Raw genomic sequence first — 10691 nt, forward strand, 5'->3', positions numbered from 1 at the left:
ATAAACTTATATGTATTTGCACTGAACATTCTAACTCTAAACTAAAGCTTTTTGATCTGGACGACATGCTTTTGTGACGAATTCTGCTAACCTTAACTAAGGTTAGTTAGAATCCTATGTTTTTGTCTTCTGCACCAACTCTTTGTAAGCAGCTTCAGGGTGCAGGGTCTTGCCGCTGTAGAGAAACTAGTATGTGAATTTAGTCCTTATGGAAAAAAAAAAAAGATCTCTCATTTAATATTATCCAAGGCCTAATTTAGAAAGAAAAGGGAAAACACACAGCACATTGCAGTGTAAAAAAGTTCTGTAGGGTAATGATTAAAATGTGTTGCAGTTCTAAACAGTGCACTTCTTTTGTGCATGAATCATTCATTATTGTATACCGACAAATGTAAAAGAAATAACAGGATCTTACATATGAGTTGAAAGACACACATATTTTAATGTCTTTTTCTTTGGTTTTGCTATTATTTTCAGAGAGTTGTTTTATAAAATGATATCAACTCTAACTCATGAAAATCAATATTTATTTATTTTTATAGTGGCATTAAACTTCCAGACGCCAGGAGTGCAAATGGAATTGCAAGATGGAAAATTCCTAGACAATGGTGGTTGTGGCTATATTCTGAAACCAGAATTCTTGAGAAATCACAATTCAACATTTACCCCATACGATGTGGGAAGATACAGTAAACCAATGTCTCTGTCAATAAGGGTAAGCTTTGTTAATTAATTGGTTTTTTTCCACAAAATGTGAGAACAAAAGCTATGCAGTTCAGACCTGTTTGTTATCTGTTATTGGTTTCTCATTTTATCCCCATTCCTGGTTGTTGGAAAGTTTAATATTGTTTTTTAATAACATGTTAAAACTCTCATATAGTATCTACTACTGCTTGGATGATTTCCATCTGTAGTTCACTTATGTTTGCTAAAAACATGTAGATGTTCAGAAGCTACAAGAGCTTGTAAAAATTTATGATTTTTCACAGTGTTGTGTACAGAAATATAAATCTATCTTGCATTGTGTCATAGTGTAGCTGACAAAGGGACTTGCCAGTTACGGCTGGGGAGACTGAAAACTTAGAGATCGAATGTGTATTTTTGGTGTTATTTAAGTATTAGTAATACCACATGTACTATTATAATGCTAATTGACAAATGGAAATGCTTAAAGATATGATAGGAAGCTTTATGCTTCTTTCAAGTTTCATTATCTTCCTGTGCCATACTAAAGACTATTTGCCATCCTGAAATGATATAAACAAGTGTAAAAAGGAGGATGAATCAATTAACATTTGAAATATTTCTACTTCTCCCAAATTCAAATCTGATTTACTTCTTAAAAATACTAGAAATGCATGTCATTTAAAGCTAATGGGTCAGAAAAACCCTCTTTTGAGGTCAAGTAGATGTTTTATAATTGTTCACTAGTTAGAAAACTACATTTTCCCAATGAAAAAGTGCTAATTCTGATTACACAGTACACTACTTGCATAAATGTTATTTAATTAGCATAAAATTAGTGTGTAATTGCTATTTTGTTTCTTTCAGAAAAATAAATAGTAGAGATAAAACATTAGCTAATAACAGTTATAAAATACTTACATAATGTGTACACCTAATCAAGAACATTTTAGTGTCCTAACAGTGAGCATACCAATTATGAATAGACATTGCTGGATGATTTCAAGCACCCATGCACATACATGAGTTATTTTAGCCCTTATTTGTTTAAAGCTGGAGTTAATTAAGATGAGGAAAAATACCCAACTGTAATGCAGGAGACAGACAAAATCATTGAAAGGGAAGGAAATGTCTGAGTTAGGAAGAAGCTGGAAAAGAGAAAGGCAGCTTTTTAGACTGGGGACATAGGCGGAGACAACAGGCTGGGTGTTGCGGGATACAAAGCAGCAATGGCACCACACCAGCTGAGGGACTCTAGGAAGCAGAGAGGCCCATTCATAGAGTCAGGAGCAAAAAGCGAAATGGTAGTTGAAGACCAAAAGAGCAGGACTGGAAAAACAGTTTCTGCTAAAAAAGAGTTACTAACTTGATGAATGGAGACATTACTTAACAGAGGGCAAAGATATAATATAACATCTAGGGGTCAAATCTCTCAGACTGACTGTGAATGAATGAGTGAATGGATGAATAAATGAAAAGAACATAAGTGAACATAAAAATCACACAGGGACTGATTTTATTGAGTTCAACACTCTTCTTAACCTGATGTGCCACAATTCCCATCAACAAGAAGCATATAGCTTTTGCAGCAGAAATACAAATATTCAAGGTATTTCATATGGAAACTTCTGAGCCTACAATGTTATTGACTACTCTCTCTCTCTGTCTGCTTCAGCTTGGGTCTCAAAAATTTATTTGATTTATGTATTTGGCTCATAGTGTGCTGAAAACAGCTTGCTCTTTTTCTACCCTGTGGAGGACTTAGACTGGGTTTAACAATGGCATCAGAGTGGGAAGCAGGACTTTGCCAATGTGGCTGAATTTTTGTCGTGACATTCAGGGCATGTCAAAGAATGTCCCCTGGTTCTAAGTCTGCAGTCCGTAAGTGCATGCATTTTGAAAAGCTTTCTAGTGAAGGTAGTAGATATTTTCTAGGAAGGAAGGGGACAGCATGCGGCTTTGCTAAGCTACTGCTCTTCAACGTTTCAGGCTAGAACTTTTTTGGGGGCAATGTATTACAGAAAATACCTAAGTAAAAGGTATTTGTGGAGTTTGATTTTTTTGTGATTGACAGGAGAATAAGAATCTGTATCATGAGTTTTGATGCTTAGTCCTGAGATCTGGATCATAAGAATCATATCTTTCACCTGGGCTTACAGGCTTGTATATCTCTTTTGATACATTCCATACATTGATTTCTAAAAAACAGATTATTGTACAGATGGTTATTCTCTAGGTGTCCTGAAACATAGATAGAAAGCAGACAAAGTTGTGACTTTCATAAATCTCTTCTTGGGCTGGGTGCTAGATTACAGAACATTCTGAGGCAAAACTTCCAGGTAGCTAACTAAATTAAGCAGAAAAAACATCAGGGAGCCTACTAAATGCAGAGTTTTCATGTGTTACTATGAAAGAGAAGGAACACATGTCAGTCACTCTGCTACATACCATGTAACACAGTGCTGTCACTAGCCATAGCATTAATAGGAATTCATGAGCTTGACCTCAGAAAATGCAAAAATCATGAGACTTATTCCTCCAACATCATTAGTTTGCATGGAAACCAAATATAATTTTTTATGGCTAGTTATTGGATTTTTAAAAAAAGCCTAAATCTGAAAATTATTATTTAAATCCTGATTTCAGCTTTTTTTTTTTTTTTTTTCTTTTTTACGATGGTGGTTGTGAAACACTGGAACAGGTTGCCCAGAGAGGTAGTAGATGTGCCATCCCTGGAAACATTTAAGGTCAGGCTGGATAGGGCTCTGCTCATTGCAGGGGGGTTGGACTAGACAACCTTTAATGGTCCCTTCCAACACAAATCATACTATGATTCTATGATTCTAGGATTCTATGAAAATAGTCAAGAATTAAATTAAATGGGAATCACCATATTCTTAATTTAATTGTGTTTAATATGTATTTTTATAACACTTTATGGATGTTATATGCTTCTTAGAGTAGTTTCTCAGGGAACAGTTTTTGCTACTATGGCTACTATATGGTTACTATGTAAAGTTCATTCTTACAGTCATTTCAATACATTCCAACTTTAATTTTTCAGCTCATCAGTGGTCATCAATTACCACCCAGCACCCTGTCAAAGACTAACAAAGCTGACCCTTTAGTGCAGATAGAAATTTACGGTGTGCCAGAAGATCAAGCAAAAAAAAAATCTAGTGTTATAAAAAGCAATGGTGAGTATCAGTCTTATTCTGTTGACTGTGAACAAAGCACAATACTATTTAATAAGGAATTACCATGCCAAGAAACTGTTGTGTATATACAGTGACTGCAATTATTTCTCTCTAGGAACTCCTGGCACAAAATCTGTGTCAGAAGTTCATGCTAGGTGTCATTTTTGCAGACTCGTAGGTTAAGAAAGCACAAACTCTCTTAGTAGCACTCTCCTGAAGGAAGATGGATTGCATTGCCTTTACTCACTGTTGTGGACTCACCCTGGACAGCAGCTCAGTCCTATACAGCCGCTTGCTCAGAGTCCCCAGTGGGATGGAGGAGAGAGTTGGAAGGGAAATGTTAGAAAACTCTTGGGTTGAGATAAAGACGGTTTAATAGGTAAAGCAAAAGCTGTGTGTACAAGCAAAGCAAAATAAAGAATTCATTCACCACTTCCCATCAGCAGGCAGATGTTTAGCCATTTCCAATGCAAAACATAGCACCATACAGGTTGATATGAAGAAAATCAAACCTATCCCAGCATTTTTTTCTGAAGAAATTTCTGTGACTTCATCACTTAGCTCATATGAAGCTTCTAGTAGGATTAGTCCCTTAATTGCTTGACAGGTGAAGTGCATACTCTTTGTATTTGTCTTCAAGTGCTCCCTTACCTTTATCATATAGATCTTGATGTCTCAGGCTAAAGGCTCCCCGTAATCTCCCTTCTTCTATACCTCTGTCTTCTATTTTTCCTTTTTCCTATTTGTAGATGGCTGGTGTTTTAAACCAGCTGCTAAATTAGTTTTCTCTCTGCATGAACATTGCTCAAGACAAAGCCCCTCCCTCCTGTTCCACATCCTCTTTTTGTTTTTTCAGTCAAGTGATCGCTTTACTGCCTTAATTTGCTTAGCTATTGTCTCATTTCCAGCACTCTAAAAGGAGAAACTTTGGCAAAAACGTGAAACTGGTACAGCTATAGGAAAATCTAAGTTGAGCAGAGGTCCTTAACCTGGCTTTTACTGTCCCATTTTGCTGTCTTCTAAAGGACAACACCAACTTTCTTCAGCTTTTGATTTACAGTATTATGTAGCTAATGTGTGACAAATCCTTGGAAGGGGCTGGCCTGCATATTGTAGGCAAGTCCCAAACTCTCTATGTTCATTCTGAGAGCTTAGCTCTGGTGATTATAACCATAATCTATACAAAAAATGTGACCTATATATCACTGTAGGCAGTGGGAGTCTCATCATTTATTTACATGGACAGAAATCTAGGGAAAAAGAACAAATCTTTACCAGTTCAGACTAGTGATAGCAGACACAATAACTCAGATATAAAGTAGAATAAACTAAATCGCATTTTGATACTGTGTATTTTCTCTTTTCATTAGCTTTGAGCCCTAGATGGGATGAAACTTTCTCTTTTAATGTGCAAGTTCCAGAACTGGCATTGATACGCTTCTGTGTGGAGGATGAGATATCTCTGGTTACAAATGAATTCCTTGGTCAATACACTTTACCACTGCTGAGCCTGAGAAAAGGTAATATTTTTATGTGAGCCACCTATAACAGCTCAAAAAAATCTATAACATTGAAGGCTTTTATCATTACTGTAGTAATGATAAAGTACAGCATTATGTTTATTTCCTAAAAGAGAATTGTATAACCATAGGCAAAAATTGCACTGTTTTTTCTAAGTCTTTTAGACTCTGAATGCAAATCCACGGTGTAGAAATCAAAATAATATTAATGACAGTAATTTTTTTGTGCGGCAGTATTCTGTTCTAGATAGAAACTGCTCAGATGATATTTGGATTCATTATAAAAAACAGGGAGATTACTCAGAACTACTATAAAGGCAACAGTTTTGTGCACTTTCTACACAGATAGGCTCAAAACACAATACAAGCCAAATTAAAACAAAACAAAAAAGGAAACCAAAAAACCTCAGGTAAACTACCTGCAACTTTTCAGAGTGGAGAGTGAAGAATATAAATTAAGCAAAATATTTATGGTATTTTTCTTGGTAGTGTTGCTTTTATTGTACTGGTAGAACTTATAAAATCTTACGTGATTAATATGCTGCACATAAAAAGCAGACACAGAAGTCGGCAGGCCAAGGAGAAAGGCTTATGTAAAATGGCTGTTTACTATATTGAATTTCCAAAGCTATTTCTGACAAAACAAACAGCCATCTTTTATTAGTGAATGAAGATGTGAAGGCAAAACATTGGCGCTGGCAATGGGCACTGTGCCTTTTTTATTAAGCTTAACAGGATTTTTAATGGCTTTTTCTTTCCAGGTTCTGAAGTCATAAAGCTGTTTCTGATTCTTAGTTGAGGTTGAGGAATTACACAAGAACAAAGACATTACTCTTAAAGCACACTTACTTTTCTCCAACATAAATTTTTACACTGATCACCTTTTACTTTCATTTTTATATATTTTTATATATTTCAGAATAATGAAAAAAACCTCCCGCCAAGTCACGATGTGTGAGGCAGATTTAAACAGCAGACACTGAAGCTTACATTTGCTTGTAAAACCATCAATTTGGGCTTCTTTTTTTATATATATATAATTTTTCAGCATGTCTCTAATCTGCCTATTTGATCAATTTTGGTAACAAATGGGGGATTCATATTTTGGAAAAGTAAGAGCAGATTCTACTCGAAAGATTTTGAGTGGAGCAATTAAAAATGCTAGGAAGCAAGTGTAGGTACAAAAACTATAAACAGTGCCAAACAAATTGCCCCAGCCTCCATTTAGCACAATGTAAAAAAAATAAAAGATGCCATCAAGATGCCCACAGGCATAAATAAAATGCTTCTAAGAGATGAACTGACAGATACTTTCTAAATTTATTGCAATGCTTAACATTGAGACCTCTGAATTCCAGAGCTGGAACATGGCTTTGCTTTAGGTCTCTAAGCTCCCTAAATAGTGAAAGGGGAAAATAAAGTGTCTTACAGAGGGAGTCACAAGAGTCTAGATTTCTTAGGACATAACTGACTAAACCATACTAAAGAGCAAGTTAAGATTTAAATCTTCCTCTTCACAGCTCTGATTACTTTAATCTGCACTACAGGACTGTCCCTCCTTCACTAGGATTCATATCCCTGAGGTGTTCCCTGAGGGCAAGTTGCTTCCAAAACCTGAGCAGTTCTTACATATATTTTTTTTTCTTTGAGAGGCAGTGAGACAAAGTTGTGTTATTGCCACCCTCCCCTGCATTTTCTCTTGAAAGTATTTAATGTATATAATCTCTTCATTACTTTACCCAGCAGCAGCCTCCCAATTGAGCTGTAGATTACATTGGGGAAGAATGTTTGCTCTTCACCTGTAGCAGTGTTTGGGTTTTTTATGCAGTGATTAAGCAGGTATATTCAGAGGGACTGAAGGTGAGAATAATTCTCTAGTTCGGTGGTTAAAGGTGAGAGGAGGGGGGTTCTGGGTTACAGTCCCTGTCCCAATGAGTCTGCCATCCTGCCCTAATACAGGGCAGGAATTCAATAATTACTGCTATTATCACTGGATCAATGCATAGTTAATTATTTTATACAAATTGGAAGAATGTCAATAAGAAAGAAGTTTTATTGCTCTCAGGACACTTTGTAGAGTATTCTGTAGGCAGGGGCTAGAACACAGTCTTTAGAAATGAGTCTTAGTCCTTGAAGTTTACCTTTGGATAGGAAATACAGTCTTCCACATACTGTGTGCAGGCTCTAAAAGTTGATCTCAAATGCATACTGCCCAGACCCAGCTTTAATACCTGCTGCTCAGAAGCTGAACCTTAGATGCCAGCTGAACTTCCATGTTGTATAAAAGAATCAAGAAAATCCAAATCCAAACAAATTAGGGTCTCAAAGACTACGCACACATCCAGACACACCTAAAGGACGACTTTGAAAACTGCAGTTCTGAACATAGATACTTATTCATAATAGATACTTAAATAACTGCTGTTATATATACATAGATAAAGCACAGAACATTTTTTAAAATTGAAAGTGACATTGTTTATTACTATGAAATGGACATTTACAGTCATATAAAGCAATACAGGTTTGTGATTTTGGAGAGGGGATTGTTTCATTTTCTGAGCAGGTAAGTTAATTAAGTTTGAAGTTGAGCTATAGCTTCTCTAAATGCTCACGAGATGAACATGTAGATTCTAAGGCATGCCTTATCTCTGGTACTGGGAATCACTCTCTAATGTAAAGGATTATCCTTAACAGACTTAAGATGTCATAGTAGAAGATCTTACATTACACTTTTTTCTGCCTCAGCTGGACAGTGCATTTCTGCTGCAACACTATTCTCTAAGGCACTATCACTATGGATTCACAAGTTATTTAATTTTCTAGGAGAACTGTGGGCAGCGTATAACATCTTTGGTTGCTAATATGTGTGCTTTCCCCATGTTTAAATACCACTGCTTTAAAAGTCTTCAGTTTGAAGAACTAAAGAATGCCACATCTTGAAAAGATGCTGGAGTTTCACTCTGTGTCCAAAAATGCCAGAATTGAAATACTGTAAATGTGGAGGAGAAAACCAGCAGAAATGGGATTTGGGTTCTGTACCATTACAGGTTTTTTTAGAGTTATTTAGAGAATCATAAATTGTGCCTTATTTGCATAGTAGATAATAAAAACACTCCATCTTAGATTTTTCCATTTGCGATTCATACACTAATTGAGTGTAATTTCATTGACAGGTTACCGTAAGGTTCCCCTGTTGTCCAGAGATGGTGGCAATCTCGAACCTGCATCACTGTTTGTTCATGTCTGGTACTATCAATGATGTTCCGTAGCAGCGGTTGTTCTGGAAGACCACACCCCACTCAATAAAGCAACATCACTAGGCTTGCAACAACCCAGTGGTTTGATTTCCAGAGTGGCATGCTCTCAATGATTTTACTAAGCTAATGGGACTTCTTGTGTGAGTAAATGGTATCCTGAATAAGTAATGGGTACTGATGTTAGCCCTACCACAGTCTAGAACTAATTCATAAAGACTGAACTATTTTTACATTTTAAGAATTCAGATAATAATTTCATTTGCAGGTAATTTCAAAATTATGAATAATTACTGAGTGAGAATAATAGTCTAATATTTATGATCTGAGACTGCAAAATTCTGAGCATGTTATACTGAAATTTTTATTTGTATTGAACAAAATCTCTTACCATTGTATCTTTCTAAAGGAACAGGAAAAAATACGCATATAATATGCCCTTTAGATTTATAATAACAGCAGCTTCTGATTGGGCTATATCTCTTCGATATCCACTGTAATTCTGCAACTCGGAAAAAGAGTTTTGAGAAAAAAACATATCTTAAAATGATGAAAATTCAGATGCTAATATCAGTGCCTTTTCTTAGCTTAGTCTTGAAACTCCTGCTGCTAAAGAAAGACAAATAATTCATGAACTGATTTGTAAAGGGTTGTGTTCCCCATAGCAGCGGGGAGCTCAGGATGCATCTTACTGTGAACCCAAGAAATAGGAAGCACAATGCTTTGAGGTGGACTTGAAGTATTTTAGAAAAGGCAAGTGTTGATTGTATGGTTTAAGATCTCTGAGGAGAACTGCCATAGCTAGCCTGACATAGCTATCAGTGTAAATTGTGCCCATAAGACACAATTTTTCCATCTTCCTTACAAAACTGAAGTTGTTGAGCTTCCACAGGACTGTATCTACCATTTAATTGCAGATTTGTTACTGAAACATGCCTTTTTAAAAAAATTCTATTGATAGTTTTATTTCTTTAATACTTTTTAAATTTCTTTAATACCAAATGGTATTAAAGAATGCTTATGTTTGCAGACAGTTCTGATAATATTATATTTTAATGTTATTTTTTTAACACCATTTTAATGCTATTTTAAGTTGCTCTAATATGGAAGATCAGGGCATGCAGTAAACAGTGATTAGAAAATGTCACAGGAAATAATGCTATTAGAAAATTTCATTATAGTTATAATAAGGAAACCAAGGCAGTAGACTAAGAAGAATCTAAAATCAATATTAAACTGTAATGTCAGGTAATTTGATAACATTGTAAGCTGGCCACAATGTTTTTTTCTGTGCTTAAGTGACGAGTCACTTGATCCTTTACCCAGGAGAACCTATAATCTAAAATGTTAGACTTACTGATCTTTGTAGTGATCATATCTGTATGCTAGCCAACATCCTTTTCATGTGGTAAATATTCTACAGCTTTTTTCAGTTCTGAAGAATATTAATAATATTCAAGCAGAGTTCCCCTCATCTCCCCTTACTGAGGAGGAGTTTAATTTCCCCAGGCAATCTGGTGTATCTGTTCTCAGATAAAAACCGACCAAGCAATATAGTCAATTGGTTTGAAGCTGAGAAAAACTCCAACTTATTTAGTTTCCTAAATAACACTCCTAGTCCCACTTCAGGAGCTTTATGCAACATTACCTTCTGAAGTCTGATTTGTGAGTGTCTTTTGGGAAAAGAAGGCAATTATCTTCAGCTTCTGGCATTATTATCCCTCTGTTGACCACTTTCCCACCTGGTAGGACAAATGTCAGACTCACTCAGTATACGGTAACTTAAAATTTTCCAGTAGATCAGGTCACAAATCAACATGTCTCCTGTGCCTTAAATATGTGCCCTTGGTCCTAGAAAGGTATACATACACGGTCAGCTATGTGTGTTTAAGAGGCTGGCAATAACGGACAGTTAATTATGGCTGCTGACATGCTAAATGCTTAAAGATGTGCTTAAGTGCTTCCTCAATTTAGGTAAAAATGCTTTGAAGAACAGAGCCCATAATTAGCCTCAGTGAACTCAAAGGGACCAC

At 35.9% G+C, this 10691-nt stretch overlaps 1 protein-coding gene across 1 annotated transcript in view; it reads left to right on the forward strand.

Moving 5' to 3' along the window:
* PLCZ1 (phospholipase C, zeta 1) overlaps positions 1–8735 on the forward strand; it is a 52296-nt gene extending 43561 nt beyond the window's left edge. The window contains exons 10-13 of the mRNA XM_010080668.1: positions 543–715; positions 3749–3881; positions 5252–5401; positions 8578–8735. Coding sequence (XP_010078970.1) covers positions 543–715; positions 3749–3881; positions 5252–5401; positions 8578–8663 — 542 coding nt within the window. The 3' untranslated portion in view covers positions 8664–8735. The remainder of the gene's footprint in view (positions 1–542; positions 716–3748; positions 3882–5251; positions 5402–8577) is intronic.
* The last annotated feature ends 1956 nt before the right edge of the window (positions 8736–10691 follow it).

The sequence above is a fragment of the Pterocles gutturalis genome, unplaced genomic scaffold (genome assembly GCF_000699245.1).
Source record: "Pterocles gutturalis isolate BGI_N339 unplaced genomic scaffold, ASM69924v1 scaffold28994, whole genome shotgun sequence".
In the NCBI taxonomy this organism is placed as follows: domain Eukaryota; kingdom Metazoa; phylum Chordata; class Aves; order Pterocliformes; family Pteroclidae; genus Pterocles; species Pterocles gutturalis.